The sequence below is a fragment of the Cebus imitator genome, unplaced genomic scaffold (genome assembly GCF_001604975.1).
Source record: "Cebus imitator isolate Cc_AM_T3 unplaced genomic scaffold, Cebus_imitator-1.0 Scaffold310, whole genome shotgun sequence".
Taxonomy (NCBI): domain Eukaryota; kingdom Metazoa; phylum Chordata; class Mammalia; order Primates; family Cebidae; genus Cebus; species Cebus imitator.
The window spans coordinates 558545-580317 of NW_016107625.1; the positions used below are offsets into that span (position 1 = coordinate 558545).

At 43.4% G+C, this 21773-nt stretch overlaps 1 protein-coding gene across 12 annotated transcripts in view; it reads left to right on the forward strand.

Annotated features, from left to right (window-relative positions):
- PALM2AKAP2 (PALM2 and AKAP2 fusion) overlaps positions 1-21773 on the forward strand; it is a 510283-nt gene that overhangs the window by 480494 nt on the left and 8016 nt on the right. For 7 of the 12 annotated variants that reach the window (XM_017503359.2, XM_037729537.1, XM_017503362.2 and 4 more), the window contains 2 exons: positions 12687-12865; positions 18749-18787. The exons of 1 other annotated variant lie outside the window; for it this stretch is intronic. In XM_017503359.2, the coding sequence (XP_017358848.1) occupies positions 12687-12865; positions 18749-18787 (218 nt within the window). The remainder of the gene's footprint in view (positions 1-12686; positions 12866-18748; positions 18788-21773) is intronic. 4 more of the 12 variants (XM_017503360.2, XM_037729539.1, XM_017503366.1 and 1 more) reach the window with 1 other exon arrangement.

Sequence of the window (21773 nt, forward strand, 5' to 3'; positions counted from 1 at the left end):
AATGCACTTTTGCAGGTACATGAGCCTGACTTAAAGGGGTAACTCACACACAGCTGTAAAACACCCTTGAGGAAAGAATTAGGGGGTGGAATACCCAAACTTTGTATTGAAGTTGCGGTTTAAGATCTTTTCAAATGTCTTTTCATGTTGGGATTGCCAACAGTTCTCACTTTAGTATCTATGTCTATTATTAGATATCCTGGTTTCACTTCCAAGTTCTAAGCATGCCAGAGAAACCAGTTGGGGGATGATTTGTTTTTTGAAAGTTTCTGTTTTCATGCCAGATGTTGAATTCATCTACCAAGTCAGATCATTCACTCCATGGGACATACATTATGAAGAGTGGCAAAAGAGAAAAAAGAGAAGGCGTAGGTTGCCTATTAGGTTCCACAACTTGGGATGTCTGTTCGTGTCTTCTAACATGTGGAAAGATGTGATAGTAATAAATCTTATTTTTATAAGATGTACAGGAAGTGTTGACTTCTGCTGCTGTCTGTTTAGATTAAGATTCCGCATAAGGTGATCATTACATTATTGTAAAAATTCTTAACCGGGTCTTTGCTTTTTCCCCTTTATTATCTTCAAGTATCACGAAGGAAAGTCTTAGGAAAAAAATATTTGCGAGTGTCTACACAATCATCACAAAGCAGGGCTTGGTGGAGTGTTCCATGCTAAATTAGAGCCAGATGAGGCACAGTTTGATTTGAGGTGCCATCACTGCTCCATGGAGGAAGCCCCTGTGTCGGCCTCTGATGGAAACCTTGATGATGAGAGAGCTCTTCATCAGTAGTACACAGTGCCCCTCTTTCCTGCAAGGCAGGTGCCTGCTGTGTGAAGCTAATTAAAGCTTATTGTGGCCTATCCACAGATGGCTATTGTCCACCACCATATTTCCAGAACATTCTCTGGTGACACAAGTCTAATCATGGTAGTTACAATTTATCAGGACCTTAAAGCTACATATAATACTAGTTATTTCGCACACATTTGTCATTTCTCATTTTCTCACTGAGCCCTCCCAGCAGCCCTGTAAGATACAAATTATCTCAATTCTTAAGGCCAGATACATTTCTGGATTCAGACTTTTTCTTATTTTAGAAAAGTGATAAAGTATATACTATTATTTAGAAAGGTAATGCAATGAACATACTATTATTTAACATAGCTGGCAGGTTCTGGGGCAATACCCTGTGATCAAACTAAATTTCTACTGTAAAACTTGAGAAGAATTAGTGACATTAAGTGGGTAAAGACTAGGAGAGCCTTATGTCGGCTCATGTGAGGTTTTGTTGCTAAATAAGTTATGAAAAAACTTGGTTTTCAGAGTTTTTTGGATTTGGGAATTATGCATGAAGAGTCGTAGACCTGTAATATTATTCTCTTTCAAAGAATTACTAATAGAGCCCAGAGAGATTGAATTGCCCAGGGTCACTCAGCTTGGAAATGGTAGAGCCTGGTTTCAAACTCGGGCTCTCATTTGTCTCCAGAATCCATCTTCTTTCCCCTACCTCCTCCTTCCCATCTGTTGAGCCTGCCCTACGAGGTAAACAGTAATAGCTTCTCTCTCCAACTTGTAACTCAGGCTCCCTCTACCCTTTCCCAGTTTCCGGCACAACTTCTGTATTTTCTTGGGTCCTTCCTGATCCTCCTTTAGGAGCCCCTGTAGCTCTGCAATCCTTCGCTTGCAGTGGCCTGGATATATAAATTTGACTCCCAGAGGCCATGAAACAGTGCTTCCCTAGTGACCCAGGAGGATTCCTTTCTGCTTTCAGAACTCAATTCCAGTGCCCCAAATTACAATAGGCAAAATCGCTTGGGCTGTCCAAAGATCTGAGCAGACAGCTAAGGGACTAATTTAGTCTACGTCAACCATCTAGCCTAGCTGCTCTTGTGAGTTATTTCTGAAAGTTTATTTCCCAGGGAGAAGGTCTGCCATTCACTCCAGAAGCAGGCTCATGCCTTGAAAACTTTGAAAGAACTGGTTACTCAAGCAAGGAAGCAATTTTTAAATTTGAGGATGAGCAGGGATAAGTGTGCATTATTCTATTAACTAAACGTGAACACTTGTGGCGTAGTGGGATCAAAGTCAAGTTTAGTTGACTGGTGATCATTGAGCACCGTGACTACTTACTGTTCTCCTTGCCTTTTAAAAATTGATCCTTCTGCCTTGGACCAGAACTTCCCTGTGGTCTATTTATCTAAACCCAGCAAGTATTTTTTCTGGAAAAATGCAAGCCATTTAGAAAGGAATTGATAAGAAAAGACTATGTCGAAGCTGTGTTTAGCAAGGGGTGAAGGTGTGCAATGAAATCAGGACTTTCCAAATTCTGGAATTCCAAATTCTCTTTAGACATTTTGCCCTCAAAGGTTTGGAAAGGGCCACGGCCATGGTTAAACCTGTGTGTCAGCCTCACTCTTGAGACGATATGGGCCCAGAAGTCTTTCTTCCATTGCAAGCCTGTGGTCACAGCTTCTGGGCAGCAGAACTTTGGAAAAAGCAGAACGTTCCCCACCAGCTGAATTCCCTAGTGTAAGCAGGCTCTGCTATTCCTGCTGTAGTGCTGGGTCTTTGGATATATCACGTGTCTGGGTTGGCTCCTGCTGGCTCATGCCTTGCTGGGCCACCACGTGATGTCCTCATTGCCTACTTCTGCCTGGCCACTCCGGGCTGCAAGTTAAGGGAGCGTCTTCTGAGGAATCAGACTCAGCCATGTACAAAAAAAAAAGATGCATAGTTTTGAGCTGACAAAGAGGAGGCGAATCAAGGAACCTAATTCTTGCAAGTTCTTTGATGAGAAATAGGAGCTAATCAAAGCCAGGCTTGGGAGCAGGATGTGCTCTATGACTGCCAGAGTTCAGGGCAGAATATGACTGTGTCTCTTACTAGCCATAGTTACTTGCTGTGTACTTCCCTCAGGAGACTGGCATTTCAGATTGATTTGATCTTTGTGTGCTGCATACTTACAGGGTGGAAAACTAGGAGGTGAGGCGGGTCAGGAGGAGAGTGTGTGGGACAGATCATTAGTGCACCAGAGAATGTACGTGTAGTTCTGTTTCCCATTATTCAAGTATAAATTCATGTATGAAGCCTGGGCGAGGTGGCTCGCACCTGTAATTCCAGCACTTTCAGAGCCCGAGGTGGGCAGATCACTTGAGGTCAGGAGTTTGAGACCAGCCTGGTCAACACCAAGTGAAACCCCATGTCTACCAAACATACAAAAATTAGCCTGGCATGGTGGTGCACACCAGTAATCCCAGCCACTTAGAGGCTGAGGTAGGAGAATTGCTTGAACCCAGGAGGCAGAGGTTGTAGTGAGCTACAATGCCTACTGTACTCCAACCTGGGCAACAAAGCAAGACTCTGTCTCAAAAAAAGCCAAAAACAAAAACAGAAAACCCTGGCATGGTGGCGCATGCCTGTAATCCCAGCTCTTGGGGAGGCTGGGGCAGGAGAATCGCTTGAACCCAAGAGGCAGAGGTTACAGTGAGCCAAAACCATAACGCTGCTCATCATAGCATAATCATAACATAATCATCACTCCAGCCTGAGCGACAAGAGTGAAACTCCATCCCCCACCCTGAGGTTTTGGTTTATCCGAAACCTCAGTAAAATAGGAATAAAGTTATACCAACCTCATAAAAAAGTTGAGACTGGGCCTGGCACATAAAAGGCTCCCAGTAAGAGTTGTTGTTGTTGTCATTACAGTTGCTTTTTTGTTTTAAGAAAAAGCCTGATCGCTTGAGACCAGAAGTTCAAGACCAATCTGGGCAACACAGTGAGACCCTGTTTCTGTAGGAAAATAAATAGGTGAATTTAGTGGTGTGTACCTGTAGTCCTAGCTACTCAGGAGATGAGGTGGGGGGATTGCCTGAGCAGGAGTTCAAGGCTGCAGTGAGCTATGGTCATGCCACTGGACACCAGTCTGAGTGACAAAGCAAGACACTGTCTCTAAAAAAAAAGAAAAGGCCTAGAAAGTCTTAGTAAAATTACTTGTGAATTGCTCTTTTGCAGCCGTTGTGAACCTAAAATAAATAACAGAACATACATTATAAAATTGCTTCCTGGCCGGGCGTGGTGGCTCACGCCTATAATCCTAGCACTTTGGGAGGCCAAGGCGGGTGGACCACGAGGTCAGGAGATGAAGACCATCCTGGTCAATATGGTGAAACCCCGTCTCTACTGAAAATACAAAAATTAGCTGGGCAAGGTGGTATCCACCTGTAGTCCCAGCTACTCGGGAGGCTGAGGCAGGAGAATCTCTTGAACCCAGGAGGTGGAGGTTGCAGTGAGGCGAGATTGTGCCACTGCACTCCAGCCTGGTGACAGAGCAAGATTCCATCTCAAAAAATAAATAAAATAAAATAAAATTGCTTTCTATTTCTAGCTGGGATTTTTTCCATTTACTCCCTTAGAATTAACATTGCTCTTAGAAACTTGAGGTCAGGAATAATGAGTTTTCAGTAGTCTACTATGATTTAAAGAACTAAAGAGTAAAAAAAGTCCATCATTAAATGTATTGAGTGACAATAAAATTACACGCGTTACCACAAAAATATTTTCCTTTTGTGGGGAGGTAATCTTCACACAGCCAAGCCCACCATGCTGGCAGAAATGTGTTTAACAAAAGGATCTTGGCGGAGAATGACTATTCACCATAATTTTCATTCTTACTGTTTTAATTAACTTGTTTCTTTTTTGGTCTTAAACTCTGCTTGCCCTGTATGAGCAGAGCTCTTTCTTTCCTTCCGGAGTTTTCATCGCCTTCCAGTTGTGTTCACTGGGATAAACCCAGTATCAGCAACTCATCCAACACCCCGACTTACCTTTAAGCAATAATATTTGATAATTTCTCAGACTTGTTTGCCAAGCAGGGGTATTTCTCATTTCGGAGCTAGGTTTATAATCTGAAGATTCATATCATCACATTCTCCTACCCCTGGGGCCTTCAAAGGAGGAGATGAAAGTGGAAGGGACCAGCTCTTGGTGTGCGGGTCACAGCTGGAACTGCACAAGTCCCTGCACCCGGGCGGACAAGCAGGATGTTCCCTTGTCCTGAGAGGAAACGAAATTGAAAATGCAAGTCTGAGCTCATTTCTTGCTGGTGACTTGTGAGTCGCTTTAGATGTTTGCAGCCTTGTCCCGATGCTGTGTGAAGAAAGGAGGTCATTGAAGGAGGCTCTGGTCGAGGCGTGTCCTCTGGTGGGTGTTTTTGTTTGGTTCAGTTTGGTTTTTAAATAAGAGTGGGTAATGGCTTTTTCTTTTCTTTTGAGAAATGTTGAAACAAAGGCTCTTTGATTTAAGACCTCAGACTTCATGCATAGAGAGTGTAATAATCACCCAAATCATAATATCTGACCAAAATAATTTTCAGAATTTGTGGAATCCCCAATCTTGGCTTTTTAAAAGTTAGAACTGGTCCTCCAGAGGAGGATTTGGGCTGTCAGGGATGACAACAGCTGTATTCTGAGTACATGCAGCTCTGTCTCTCAGGCTCTTTGGGTGGGAGGAATTGCAGATTCTTTTCTCTGCCCCCTGTCAGCACAGCCTGCCACAGATGCCCAAGGGAAATCCGTAATGCCTGGAAGATCCAGAAGCACAGCCAAGGCATGGTTTGCTTTCTCTGGACCAGAGAGTAGTATAACTATTTATGATAAATAACATGAAACACCAATTTACGCTTCTTGGTTTTCTTTCCCCCTCATGGTGGGAGACACCACTAGCTAATTTGGAGTGAAATTCGTTGGCCCTCCTTGCTCCGTAGTCTGCATTGCAACAGCCTCATGAGTACCACCATTACAGAGATGAACAATCTTTTCCTTCTGAGCGCCTCTGTGTCTGCGCTGCCTGGGATGACGGAAGGGCTTGTGGATCTGCATTGTCCATAAAGGTTAAAGCAAGCAGGTTTATCTACTTTTCTCAGCATGGGCTAATAATATTGACAAGAACAGTTTTCTGGTTTTTTTATATTTTAAAATTAATTTGTGATTATTGTAGAAAAAATATAAAAAGAATCAAAAGAGATTCATAATCCTACCCTCCCAGGAATAACCACCTTCCTAGGTTTTCTCCATGCCTGTAGGTGCGTGGAAGGTAATATTGGGTTTATACTTGCATTCATTTCTATTGCTGCTGTAACAAATTACCACAAATATAGTAGTTTAAAAAATACAGATTTATCCAGGCACAGTGGCTCCTGCCTGTAATCCCAGTACTTTGGGAAGCTGAGGCTAGAGGATTGCTTGAACTCAGGAGTTCAGGACTAGCCTGGGCAACATAATGAGACCTTGTCTCTAAAAGTAATAATAATAATGATTTTTAAAAACACACATGTATTATCTTACAGCTTTAGAAGGCAGAAGTCTAAAATTCATCTGCTGTGGACTGAATTGTGCCCTCTCCCCCAAATTCATATGCTGAAGTCTTAACTCTCAGTGTTGTGGTATTTGGAGATCGGGCCCTTGAGGACATAATTAGGTTTACGTGAAGTCACAGAGTGGAGCCCATGATACGATTAGAGCCCTTGTAAAAAGAGACATCAAACAGCTACTCTCCCCACTGTGTGAGGACACAGCTGTCCTCAATCCAGGGCAGCTGACTGCAATCCAGGGAGAGAGCCTTCAGCAAAAGCTGACCATTCTGGCACCTTGATCTTGGAGTTCCAGACGCTAGAACTGTGAGAAAATAAGTGCGTGTTGTTCAAACCACCCAGTCTGTGGTATTTTGTTATGGCAGCTCAAACAAACTAAGACTGGGCTAAAATCAACGTGTCAGTGGGCAGTGTTCCTTATGGAGGCTCTGGGGAGAGTTCACTTTCTTCTCTCTTTCATTCTGTATGCTGCCTACATTCCTTGGCTCATGGCCCCTTCCTCCATCTTCAAGGCCAGCAGTGCAGCATCTTCAGATCTCTCTCTCCTCTCACTCTCTCTCTCTCTGGCCCTCCTACTTCCCTCCTGTGATTATATTAGACCCAATTAGGTGTTTCAGGATAACTTTCCCATCTTAAGTACCTAATCACACCTGCAAAGTTCTTTTTACCTGTAAAGCAACATATTACAGCTTTTGGTGATTAGGACTTGGACACTGTTGGTGAGGCCACTATTCTGCCCACCACAGGAGGCAACATATAGCATTCATCTTATGCTGATTGAGTCTCCGCCATGTGCTGTGCACTTTTGCTTTCTTTCACACAATTAAGTGATGAGCGAGGATTTGAACCCAGGCAGTCTGGCTCTCCAACCTGCACTCTCGAACTCCTGCAGTATATCTACTTCAGCAATTTGCTTTTTCTCTTAATATATTTTGAATAGTTTCTCATGATCTTAAACATTCTTCTAAGTTTGAGAGTCTGAAACATGATTTCTAATGGCTAAGTAATACTTCATTTCCTGAATGAGCCACAGCTAACTTAACCGTTCTTCAGTAGGAAGATATCTTGGTGTAGTTAAAAAAAAATAACAGTGGTGAACGTTCTTGTACATGAGCTTTATGCCCGTACTTAAATATTAACTGAACTTGGGCCAAAAAAGTTCCTTGAGAGTTTCTTAACAACTACTGTACATTAGAGAACAGTATTTCCTAAACTGTTTTTTTTTTCTTCTGCGTTTACTTATTAAAAATTTTTTTTTAGAGATAAGACCTCACTATGTTAACCAGACTGGTCTGAAACTCCTGAGCTCAAGTGATCCTCTGACTTCAGCCTCCTAAAGTGCTGGGATTACATCATGAGCCTCTGTGCCTGGCTTTTTTCTTGAGGTATTTAATAGATTCTGTGAAGTGAGATTTTCTGGTTAGATAAACTTGAGAAATGGTACACCCCCATCCCTGAATTAGAGCTTCACAATCTTATTAGCACTGAAACCAGAATTCCTCTGATAACCAAATCCCCCCTCTCTCTGCCTGCTTTCTTTAACCAAGTGTTTCCCAAGCTTAATTTGACCCAAGATTTTTTTCTTTGCAGCATCAAGTACTATCTTATAAAGCTAAGGTAACAGGACGCAATGTTAGAAACACAGCTTTGGAGTCAACCTAACCAAGTGAAGCCGCTTACCCTCAAACACCTTCAAAAGCTTGTCTAAAATCATTCCGATGGAATAGTTTGAATATAATCATGTTCATGAAATAAACTCAAATGTTTCCTATCCTCCACTCAGAATTTCAGTGTAACTTTGTTCTGGTGGTTCCTTATGTTCACTGTAGAGGTCACATTAATTATACCTGTTCCCTGCTCTGTAAATGTCTGGACTGGCCATCAGCCAGGGCCAATACAGGTCTGCCCTGAGGTCTACATGGCACTGTGTGGTCATGTTGCTGTCCAGGGATAGTGACAGGTCATTCAAGAGGGCTGTTCTGGCCGGGCACGATGGCTCATGCCTGTAATCCCAGCACTTTGAGAGGGCGAGGCAGACTGATCACTTGAGGTCAGGAGGTTGAGACCAGCCTGGCCAACATAGTGAAACCCCGTTTCTACTAAAAATACAAAAATTAGCCAGGTGTAGTGGCGGGTGCCTGTAATCCCAGCTACTCAGAAGCCTGAGGCAGGAGAATTGCTTGAATCTGGGAGGCAGAGGTTGCAGTGAGCCAAGATCGCTGCATTCCAGCCTGGGCGACAGAGCGGGACTTAGTTTTAAATAAAAAAAAGTGTTCTATAAAGTGTTCAGTGCAGGTGAGGAACTGGATGGCAGGATGTACTCACTGAAAATGGGGCTAATTTCAGGTATCACAAGCTATTGAATCATTCATCAGGTGAATAAACTGAGGGCAGAGCAAAGTTTGAGGGAGTAAGCAACAGAGGACCTGGGGTGACTGGGGAGGTGCTGGGTGAGATGCATGCAGCTTGCGGAGTCTAATGGGGCATGTCCTCTGGGCCATGGGACTTCAAGGGGCCTTATGGGGTCATGAAAAAGGATGTGATTGAGCTCCCAGGCCTGTGGCACAGACTGTTTGCATCACATGCATGTAATGATCTCCAAGACCCAAACTGTGGTGCTATCTGCAGTGTCCACTATTGGGGGAAGAGCACCCAAAGTGCTGTCACCATCCTAATGGAGAGGACCACTGGCCACAAACTCTGGACCTCTGAGGAAGTTGTCAGGTGTTGAACAGGTTGCTCTCCAGCCTTTTGGCAGCCTGTGTGATTCCTAGATGACCCCCAGAATTCTGGTGCCTGGTTTGAGTCATACTGGGGGAGGATCATCAGAGGTCACAGGGCCTGGCAGAGAAGCCTGGCTGAGCTAGCTTCCTTCGACACTGACCAGAATGATGGCCAGAAGTCTGGGGATAAGGCATAGTATCTTCTCTCTCTGGGGACCCGTGACAGTCTCTCCTGAGAGGCTAAATAGAGAGAACCAGAACATGGGCCCCGTTATCCAAAGCAACCATTCTCAGCCCCCTTATCCCTGGAAACTCCTGCTCCAGAACGCCTAAGTCAGCCTTTCTTTCCTGTTACTCCTCTGACCTCTAGTGGCTAGAACTGGAAAAACGTGCTCCAGGGATGAAATCATAAATAAGCAGGAAATGTCTTTGATGTTTAATGGCTGACCACTTCTCTATAGTCATCCTTTACCCTCTTTACAGCATTCTTTCTGCATACGTCTCATCGTTTAATTCACCCATCATCAACACTGGGTTTTGGGCTCCAGACTGTGACTGTTATTATCTCATGTAACTTGGGCTGGAGTTGGTGTCTGAGCCTGTGTGGTCATGACATCCAGGTGTCATGACATCCACCCTAACTACATTTCAGGGTTGTTGCAAGGCTCAAATGACATGAAGCCTACAAAGGAAATGATATACAAATCCACTTGTTACTCCAAAGCCACTGAGTCTAATTCTGCAGACCTAAAATGTTTTAATTCATGTATTTTGGTGAAGGCATTTAAGCCCTTTCTTCTGGTTCTCTGTGGGAGATTCCGTCCCAGTCCACAAGCATTTACTTGTGGTTGTTACGTATATTTCATAATGGACTTACTGATTACTCCGCAAACATGAGTTCCTCCCTCGTGCCATGTACCACAGCTACTGCTGGGATCTGACAATGATCAGACAGGCAAGGCTCTACTCTAATGGAATTTACATTCAAATGAATTAAGGGGATTCATAGACAGGTGAAACATACCTTCCTGTCCCCAAAATGATGTTATAGCTTGACTAAGCAGACAAAAGCTTCAATAACCAGATATGATTCAAGTCAGTGTGTGAAAACGGCCTTCACAGAAATATAAACAGGAGTTTCACTGTGCTGTGTGTGAAAGGCAGAAGCTAGAAGCAATGAATATAGGCTGTGCTTTCTAGATGTTTAATGCTGGGAGAATGGCTGATGGGAGGTGATCTGGACACTTGAGAGGTCGACTGGAAAATGATGAAAAATCACCTGGTAGTTGGTGTCTATTTCTGGCACTAGATGAGATGCAAGAATTTTATGCAGAATATGCATGAAATTGTTCATTTCACCCGATAGTCATATTATTCTTTGAGATTCCAATTAAATAGTAGCTAGGTTTCATTGGATGCTTTCTGTTCTGAATATTAACCTTACAGATATTAACTTTATCCTTATAATAACTATATGCAGTAGGTACCTGTATCATCAAACCCATTTTACAGATGAGGAAACTAAGATAGCGAAAGAGTAAGTAACTTGCCCAAAGTGATTTGATTGCCAAGTCATAGATTCAAATCCAAACCGGCTGGCTCCAGAGCTTGAGTGCTCACCACTGTGCTACACTGTTTCTTAAACCTTCAATTAAAAAGTCAATCGGAATTTTCGGAGATACATACTGAGTGTGCAGGAGTAAAGTGACCTGAGGTCTGGTATTGCTTTAAAATAATTCAGCAAGTCTAGGGAAGGAAGGAAGAGCCAATTATGCCAAAATCTTGAAAAATGTTTACTCTGGGTGACGTTTATAATGTTTATAGGCGTAATTATAGCATTCCCTAATTTCCATAATAAAAAATAGAAACCATTTCTAGGGAATCTAGGGATTTTGAAATACTTATTATTGTACTGTTAATATCAAAGCTTTCTAGTTATCTGGGTAGTTTAGATCAAAGCAATGAATTTCACTGTTATTAACATAATGTGGCTGTGAAATGGAGTGCCTTTTCTGTATAGTAAAAACTGTTTTCCACCTAATCCCCAAATGTGATAGCTAAATGCCTTAAAAAAAATCAGTAAGGGTGGATCCTGCCAAACGTATTTGATAAAATAGCAAAATGTTTGAGTGAGAAGAGACCACAAAGACAACGTCTTCCAAAATTCCCGTTTAACAGCTATGGCAGTTAAAACTAGGAGAATTTAAGTGATCAGCCCACGATTGAAGTGGGAGTGTGAAATGATGATCTATAGTCAATTACATAGCCCAGGACTGGAAGAGCAGGAGTTAAAAACCTGGGTTTCCCAGACTCCAGGCCTTTCTAGTGCTCATCAGAAGGAGATTATACCCAACAAAGGGCTAAGTAGCCCACATGGAAACACCGACACCAGGCCTCACTTGTGATTCCTGCTACATCAGGCAGGTGTCAAGTTAGAAGTCTGGGATGTCAGATGGAGAAAGGTGGGTCCCCTTCAGCTTGGAACTGGAAGAGGTCAACTGGGCCTTTCACCTCCCAAATGGGGCCATACAAGCCCCATTTATCTTGTGTGTTTCCTCTGCATCCTTTGTTCACAGATTCTAGCCGCGTCAACCACAAAAGGCATAATTGGAGAAATCGTAATTGTTGTACTTGAAGATACTTCTCTGAAGTGCTTTTGGGGCTCCGTGGCAATAAACCCACCCCTTGAAGGGCCAGAAGCCAGGGCCAGGCATTTCTCGGGAGGGTGGGATGCAAATGGTCTTTGTGAGAGTGCATGGAGTCACCACACCACTGTTGAATTAACCACTGACCTCATCTCTCCACCCTTGTGGAGAGATGTCCTCCTGAGGATTCTTAGAGGACATCAAGAGAGCTAAAATCTCCCCATTCCCAAGGCTGGTGTGCACCTTTTCCACTGCCTTTGTTGGTGTATACTTCTTAAGGTCTGGGAGGCCTTAAACACAAATGTTTCAGGACCCTAGTGGGTGAGGTAAATGAATGAAGCTGGCCAGTGTAAGACCAGGGTGCCCTGAGAAGAACGAGCCTCGTCCTTATTCAAAAGTTTTATAACACTGGTCTCTCTGCACAAAAAGCCGGGCAGGTCAGCAGACAATTGGCTACCTGTGATTTAGAGGATAGACCCTGGTGAGGAAAGCAGGCCTGGGTACCATCACTGGCTCCCTCTGACCTCAGCACAGCCTTCCCTTGGCAGAGTCTCAAGCTCCTTCATCTGTAAAGAAGTGGGTCTCTGAGTCTCTAAGGCGCCATCACCTCTGACAGTCTAATTCTATGATCTATGATAGAATACATGTCTCAAAACAACTGGAGCCACTGTCTGTCTGTCCAACATATATTTGCAGTGTGTGTGCCGGGCCTGTTTGATCTAATTGACTTTTTAGAACTCAGTGTCCTTGAGATCTTTGGATGGGTTTGTACTTTAACTGTAAGTGCTTTGATCCTGTAATATAATAAAATGGCCTACACTTAACCATCATTCTGGTACCACTATCTGTGTCAGAGGTTGTTGGTCTTTTATTTGCCAGTTTTCTCCTCTTTCTAAAAGCAGTCATGCGCAGACAAGCTTAGAAAGGGTCTTCTCTTCGTGTTGTTTCAGGGAAAATAGAGAAAGTCAAACCTCCTCCATCCCCCACCACTGAAGGCCCCAGCTTGCAGCCTGACTTAACCCCCGAAGAGGCTGCCGGAATCCAGCGGCCCAAGAATCTGATGCAGACCCTCATGGAAGACTATGAGACACACAAATCTAAAAGGCGCGAGAGAATGGATGATAGTAGTGTAAGTTTTTCCTCCTTTCCTCTTTCACTTCTCTGAGCGCGGCAGTCGGTATGGCGTGTGGCATTCCAGTTCAGGCACAAAATGTGTATGTGGTTGTCTGGTCAGCATTTGGGTTCCAATATCAGTTTCCTGACATGTGGTTTCACATGCCCTGGAATTGGGTTTGGGTTTTTGCCTGTTTCAAAAAAAATTGTTGATCATGCTGGGAGCTGGTCCTTTGCTGCCAAGTATAGCTGAAGTCTATCAGCAAAGCTAGTGCATGCGATGTTTGCTGTGCAGAGACCGCATGCAAGGGCCACGCAGGGTGAAGGATGCAAGTGCCCTGAAATGATCTCTAAGCACCTGGGAGCTGATTTCTACCATTGCCCAGTAGGGAATTTATTTCTCTAGAGAAGGATGAAGATGTTGTTTCTTCAAAGCCAGCTCTCTGGGCAATCCGTCACAATGTTACACAGTGCTTAAAAGACTGAGTGTGTTTGGAGCTGTTAACAACCCCACTTGCATAGCTTGACAGCAAACAGCCAGTTAAAATGACAGTTGAAAACCACGTGGCTACTCTGCTACCCCCAAACCCTAGTACCTTTGCACATAACGTTCAAATTAACTATGAAGGAAGTCATCTGCTCTGTGGTTTCTTCCTACTGTTAGAGACATAGGAGCTGTTGCTCTACACAGTCCCAGGAGTCTGGAAATCAGCCTCAGGTTTATGCCGACCTCCTGTAGGTCTTCTGGTCCCAGCCTCTTAGCACATATTGAGGTCATCACCTCCTCCGCTGACTGTACTTAAGTCACAAGTCATTTGGGTTGGCTGAGGATCCTGCCGGGTTTACCTGAGGCAGTCCTGGCTTATGCCTGTTGCAGTGTTGTGATGATTAATATCCCCATTCATTCTTGTGTTGTTGTTGTTGAGACAGGGTCTGTCTCTGTCACCCAGGCTGTGACAGAGACAGACCCTGTCTCTACAATCATGGCTTATTGCAGCCTTGACCCCCTGGGTTCAAGCGATCCTCCCAACTCAGTCTCCTGAATAGCCGGGACCACAGGCATGTGTTACCCGCCCAGCGTACTTTTAAACTTTTTTGTAGAGAGGAGGTCTCGTTATGTTGCTCAGGCTGTTCTTCAACTCCTGAGCTCAAGGGATCCTTTCACCCCACCCTCCTAAAGTGCTGGAATGACAGGCATGAGCCATTGTGCCCAGCCTGCATTTCCCTCTTAGAAGTGTCCCAGTTTGGGTGATAAACCATCTGGTCACCTTAAACTTGAATGCTATGGGGTTCACAGTAAGAATTCCATGCTGCTTTGTTGCCTTTTATATCCTAGCTGGCTAAGTTAAAGGATTCCTGGAGGTGAAGCCCAGAAATTGAGAGTTACTTTCAAAATACATGGTGGTAAAGAAAGGAGGAAAGCAAACAGATATATGGCAGCCTGGCTACTCACTCGGCATCTGCCAGACTTTCCCTGTGTTTACACCTGAACTGCATGGAGCACTGGCTCAGTTGCTCTCTCAGGCTGCAGCTGTTTTACTGGGCTGTTGCCTGTGTCAGACAGTGGGATGAGGCCTGGCCCTTGGTAGCTGCTGCAGACATTTCCACTGTTAAACTTCACTGTAGGGGAGGCAGCAGCTCCTTTCGTGAGCCTGTAGGATTTTTCCCTGGCTGCTCAGTCACTTTCACCAGTCCTTCTTTGAAGCACCGCTTAAAAGGATAGAGTTTACCTTAGGAATGTTCTGGAAGCTAGATCATTTTGAGGCTTGGTGCCCTAGGTGTCTTGTTGCTTTTCTCCCAGTGACTCTGCCGTATAAGTCAGCAGCTTTGGTAGAATTTAGCCAAGTGGATGCCCCACACTCTGGTGTGGATGGGGAAGCACAAGTAGAACCACTTAGTCTGTGACCCATGTGAGTGTTTGCTGAGCACACTCTACTTGTCACTTGTGTATGTCTTTTGTATCGGAGTGCAGACGATAGAGAAAAATACTCCATACAGAAGAGTAGAGGCAGCTCTCACTCGTTTCATAAAGATAGAGGGCTGGAAGCCTCTTTCCTGCACACACTGACACTCCGGCAGCCGCCTAACGAATGCCAGCCAGGTTGGGTTTGTCCTTTGCATGAATGATGCTGCCTGGAGTCAGTTTTAATATGCTGATTGCCCCTCCCTTAGACAGGCAGCCTCCTGTCTCTATATTTCCGAGTAAATAAACATTTTGAAAAAGGAAGAGACCTAACTAATTAAGCTGTTAATATCCCTGGATCTTGGATCTTTGCACTGTTATTGCTATTACAACAGAACCAAGTTTGTTGTTGTTGTTGAAAATTCTTAGGAGCAGGACAAAATCTACCAATCTGCTATATGCTCATTTAAGAGACCCAAATCTAAAACAATAAATTCAGATTGCCTCTAAAGCAAAGATGCGATCCTCAGTCAGACTTCGAATGAGAGCCCTCTCCGAGCCCTTCCGATTGAGAGGACCTTTTCTCCCGTATCTATGTCGATCGCTGGTGAATATGTTGAAGTTTATCTGTAGGGATGAACAAAGATTCATTTTTTTTCCCTAGCCAATCTGTGGCCCCTTTTTCATTTTTTTTTTCCTTTAATTGTCTCTTATACCAGAACGATGGTAATAGAGAGCAGGTGGATCCTGGGTGGTTGAGTTGTGTAACTGGCTTACCTATCCGTAGAAGCTTAAAGTAATTCTCTGAAAGATAAAGTAATTCAGGTCTCTGGCCTCCACTTACATACACTATTCTCAGGGAGAAACATGGCTTCTTAGACTCTGCACCCTTTAAGCACCTCAGTGGCTTAACTTACACGCCCAGCATCTCCCCATGTTATGCAGCATCACCCCCAGCACCTCCATCTGCCGATATTTTTTCCAGTGAACTCTTAGCAGCATTTTGCCATGGCCTTTTGGAGATGATAAACCACACCTGAGAATCAGTGCCTGTCACATGATTAGAACACAACCATGTGTTTGCCCATTGAAAGTTACAGTTCTTTACGAATTGAGCAAAAATAATTCTTATTTTCTATTCTTTCTAAGGAGAAGGCAGAGTTAAAAACAAGACAGGCTAATAATTGGAATGTATATAAAGTGTGATAAGTTAGACACAATGATATTGAGGAGGGCGAAGGACAGAGAAGGAGAAAGATAGAATGTGGCTATGCCGGAAGTTTTGCTGAGTGAGAAAAACTGATCTTTGCCATCAAAACAGGTTCAGTGTCCCCTGAACCCCCATGAGAGCTGTGGTGGCCTCTGGAGTCCTGTCCACAGAGACTCGGCTCTGGGCCCTGCTCTCTCCAGTTTTCCACTTTATAAAAAGTAATATGCAGGGAGGCCCCTGGCATATGGGAGTCAGGGAGTAGTGCTATAAAAAAGTTATCCCTGGCCGGGTGCAGTGGCTCACGCCTGTAATCCCAGCACTTTGGGAGGCCAAGGTGGGCAGATCACGAGGTCGGGAGATGGAGACCATCCTGGCCAATGTGGTGAAACCCCATCTCTACTAAAAATACAAAAAACTTAGCCAGGCATGGTGTCACACACCTGTAGTCCCAGCTACTTGGGAGGCTGAGGCAGGAGAATTGCTTGAACCCAGGAGGCGGAGATTGCAGTGAGCCAAGATTGTGATTGTGCCACTGCACTCCAGCCTGGGCAACAGTGTGAGACTCCATCTCAAAAAAAAAAAAAAAAAAGTTATCCCCAACCGGCCATATTTGTTACTAGCTCAGAACTTGAGCAAAATACTCCCTTTAGTGGCTATAGTCCTCACCCACCTGGGCTGATTTCTTTGTCCTGCATGTCACAGTCACCAATGAGTATCTCCAGCCTCACTTATTAAAGGACCTCTTGGCTAATTCTGGGAGCAGGAGAATTACTATCCCCACCCCTACCCACTTACCCAGGGCCGTTTACCAACCTTGCAAGGCCTTTGTGTGAATTAGAAGAAAACCACCCTTGTTCCTTTGTGAAGATACAGCCCTGCACCAGCCACACATTTTGGAGGTACAATAGGGGACTGGGCTTCAGCACCATTCATCCCTTTAGCCTGGCACTTTTGTGCAGTGCAGACACCACACACCAGATGCAGCAATCCTACTCATATTGTGGGTTTCTCTTATCTGGAAATGTTCTCTTACGTGGAAATGTCCCCTTATCTGGGTCTCATACCATTTCAGCTCAGTCATGCAATTCATAATGGACTAGCGAATCCTAGTTTCCTAAAGGGCTTCTTGATGCCTTGCAAAGGGACTGCCTCCAAGGTGGGGTTGCCCACTCATGGATCTGGAAGACATTTGGATCAGTGGGCACAAATGATGGGCTATTTGGATGTTTTTCCTTTAGGCATGAAGAATCCCTCTAGGAAACTATTATTCATCAGTCCCTCTTGAATTACAAGACTGTATTTAAGCAAACAGTATTTTTCTAGCCAATTGTTTCCCCAACCTGACCTGAGCCTCAAAAAAGAGAAGATGATGGGTCATTGAGTAAGTGATGCTCATAAATATCTGGAGGGTTTGCTTTATCTTTCTCAGTTGAAGGGATGTTGCTAGAGTCCAAATTATAGCCTCCCAGGTATTCAGCCCCATCTTTACTTCTAGCACAGGATCTGCTCTCACTGGGGTTTTCCTGTGTACTCTCCTTCTCTTTCTCATCCCAAGACTTAATTACTGAGAGGTCATCCAACCACTCTGTATTGTCTTAGAACAAAAGAAGACCTCATCAGTTCTCCTGGGCTACATCAAAGCTGAGAGTTCCTGGCACACGTAACCCTTCCAGACCAGGTCATGCATTGAGAGCTGTGGCCACGCTCCCGCTGAGTGAGCAAAGGAAGCCCATCTGCCTCCCGTTCACCCAGACTCTACAGGAAGCTGAGTGATGCTTTGTGCTCCCCTAACTCTCACTTTTGCGTTCTCACTCCTATCCTACGGAAGGTGCAAAGGAGAGAGAAGAGCCCCTGACTTGTTAGCTCCTCACCGTTATCCCAATCATGACAGAACTGTAATTCCTGAGTGTTACGTATAAGAAGCAGTCAGTGATCACAGATGTGTGATTCTACTAACTAGTCGATGGCTATCAATGCCCCAAACCAATAACTGCCTTAAATGCCCCAAGCAGTGTAAATGTGTGCTCATTACCGTAATTCTGGAGAGGGCTGCCCCAAATTGGTCCTGCTGTCTCATTTCCCATAGTCAGGCCACTTTCTTCTGTATTTTGTGGAAGACTTTTAGTCCCCTATAGGAACTAAAGGACATTTCAGTTCCCAAGTGCTCATACTAATGCTAAATAGTCATCCAAAATTGCTATCAAAAGATGATCCCACTCTCAGCACCTCATCCAGGCCCCCAAGGCTCTGATAGAGGCAGTATGGTCTGTCTGCCTAGGCAGGGCTACCCTTAGGTCAGTTTCAGAGAATCTGCCTCCACAACCCAACTCCTGTGATTAGGATCTTCTTTTAATGGAACAACTGGTTACGAGATGGCTCTGGGGTTCAGAGAAGCCTACGGGAAGAGAAAAGGCTATTTGGCTACAGATTCTAGCAAATCCAAAATGGCTCCCAAGGACCTTGACGGTGGGCAGCTGGTTGTGTACAGAAGAGAAGGAATCTTGTTAATTCAAAGTGCAGAAAATGAAAGCAACAGTTTGAATTAACAAAGTATGGCTTATCTGATATTTTTGTTAGTGAATAATAGGGTATTTAGTTGCCGCAAAGGACAGACTTGTAAATAAACTAATATCAGATAGAGCAAGTCTTGGCATGGGTGTGGAATGGTCTCCTGGTATTACTTCCCTTCCCATCCACTCCTGGTGTGGTGCCTGTTCCCGGCTAGGGGGTGTTCTGTAAGTGTGTCACTGCCATGTACTAACCCTGGTCTTTTCCCTCTCTGCCAGTACACCTCTAAGTTACTGTCTTGCAAGGTGACTTCCGAGGTACTTTTCAATTTGTTTGTCTTGGTCTTACTGAATGCATGATCTAGGTGCATGCTGTTGTGGTTTGCCATTTCCTGATGAGTTAAATGAAAATGGCAAGAAACATGGCTTGTCTCCATATGTATTTTTTTGTGTGCCTTTTCTGAATGATGGGACTGCCTCAAAATGTTGGAGTCCATGCAACAGTGTTACACAATGGTGTGCTGTGCTGTGCTGTGCGTGTTGCGGGGGCGAGCGGGAAGGTACTGGGGAAGACCTTGCCTGCTCACGGATCTTGAAGGCATTTGGACCACAGGATACAAGTGATGGGCTATTTTGGATTTTAGAGTTTCTTAAGGTGTTAATAGCAAGTATACTTGGTCTGGTTGGAAAAGAGTGCAGCTCATGCAGATTGAGCTATTGATTTTCACTCATTCTTTGTTGACCTTAACATAAAGCTAGAAATTTCCATTCTATAGATTTAAGATGAACCATCCTAATCTATAGATTTATCCAATGTGAACCATCCCAGGCCTCCCTCCTTCCAATCTTTAAACATGTATTTTTATCTTAGGAACTCGAAGCTTTAATTTCTCCAAAAGCCTCCTTGTTTAAGAGACAAGGTCTTACTCTGTCGTCGAGGGTGGAGTGGTACAATGGTACAACCACGACTCACTGTAGGCTCGACCTTCTGGGCTCAAGCAATCCTCCCACCCCAGCTTCCAAAGAGCTGGAACCACAGGTGTGTGCCACCATGCCCAGCTAATTAAAAAAAAATTTTTTTTAGAGACAGGGTCTCGCTATGTTGCCCAGGCTGGTCTCAAACTCCTGGCCTCAAGTGATCCTCCTGCCTCAGCCTCCCAGAGCATTGAGGTTACAGGTGTGAGCCACTGCTCCTGGTCCCCAAAAGTCTTCTTTCCTTTCACACAGATTTCACAAATATGTGTGCTGTGAGAAGGCGTAATATTTTTCTCTTTAAATTTTTTTTTCTATTTTGTCCATTCTTGTTTTTGCTGAGAAAGCACAATATTTTTCATGTTTATTTCTATATTTTATTTTTATTTTAAAAAGATTATTTCAAATATATAGAATTGTAGAGAGAATCATTCATTTATTCATTTAACAATTTTTGAGGCTCTACTATGTGTCAGGCATTGTTCTAGGTTCCAAGAATACAGCAGTCAACAAAACAAGGTTCCTGATGTCATGGAACGGGCATTCAAAATAATATAAGATAATAAAATAATAAAACCCACCTACCCAGCTTTTTCCATTCTTATCATTTCATATTTAATATTTTTAAAAGAAATTAATATTGCAAATACAATTTAATCCCTCTTGTTACTTCTCCCAGTTCCCTCCTCCCCTCTAATCCCTAGAAGTAACTATTTTTGAGCTTGTTGTTCATCATTTCCATGCATGGTTTTATATTTATACAAATGTATATATACATAAACAACACCTGATTTTTTGCATGTTTAAAGACGTTGTATAAATGGTAAGTCATGTTGCAGTATCTGCTGCTCCTGACTTTGTTCTGTCTGCATTGTTTTTAGATGTGTCCTTGTTGATCAGTGTGGCTCTGGTTCATTTTTTATAACTGCTGTATAGTATTCCATTGAATGAATATATCACTATTTATTCAATCTTCTATTGATGGAAATGTAGACTATTTCCAGTTTTGTTTTTTATTTTTAACTGTTAGAAATAATGCTTTTCTGAATGTTATTATACATGTCTCTTTATGTACCTATGGAAGAACTTCTCTCTATATCTAGGAGGAGAAGTACTGACTATTAGGCTGAAACATCCTAACATTTACTAGATATTGTAAATTAGTTTTAAAATCGATTGTATTAACCTATGGCATAATAAGTTTTTTGGTCACTCTATTTAACCTAAGAATTATATTTAAATATAGAGCTGACCTGCTGATTATCAGTAATTTCCTTTCATAAGATATCAGATGAATATTGAGAATTTCCTTTCATAAGATACGAAATGAATATTGAGAATGTCATTCTGTACCTTCTTTAAGTCTAATTGTGATTCTCATTTGCAGGATGGCAGTTTGAGAATTAGTACTAAGCCCGTCTCCCCTTTGAGTCAATTTAAGACAATGAAAATCTGGTCAAATATATCCCAGGAAGATAGAGTTGGGCTCACTCTGTCTTCAATTTAAGAGCAGATAGGGGTGTGAAATATAAATATTAATATGAGTAGGGTGATATTATTTAACATATCTGTCTTTTGTTTCATATCTCCAAATTAAAATTGTCTATACTGATTGCTCTCCAAAGTTAAGTCACCCTAAGCATTAGAGAGAAAAATTCATATTAAAGTGTTGTTGAAAGATAATTGTTTCTTCTCCACCAGACCGGAATGTGAATTTGTGAAAACAAGAAAACTTTATTTATTTTACTTTTTTTTTTTTTTTTTGAAACACAATCTCACTCTGTTTTCCAGGCTGAAGTGCAGTTGCGTGAACTCAGCTCACTGCAGCCTCTGCCTCCCACGCTCAAGCGATTCTCGTGCCTCAACCTCCTAAGTATCTGGGACTACAGGTTCCCGCCACCATGCCTGGCTAATTTTTGTATTTTGTATTTTCACCATGTTGACCAGGCTGGTCTCAAACTTCTGGCCTCAAGCAATCTGCCTGCCTCAGCCTCCAAAGTGCTGGGATTATAGGCCCGAGTTACCACACCCAGTCACACAACTTTAAAACAGATCTTTTTTCCTTGGGGAGTGTTGATAGCTCTTCTCTGATGCATCTTTCTCTGGACTCCTTACAGCCACTGGGCAGACAGATAGTCTGGTGGCCTCAAGCATCAACTCTGTACCCAGAGTGCAGAGTTCAAATCTTAGTTTTGCCTTCTGCTAACTGGGTAATTCTGGGCAAGTTACTTAACCTCCCTATGCTTCAGGTTCTTCATATAAAAAATGGGTGGCCAGGCACGGTGGCTCATGCCTATAATCCCAGCACTTTGGGAGGCCGAGGCAGGTGGAT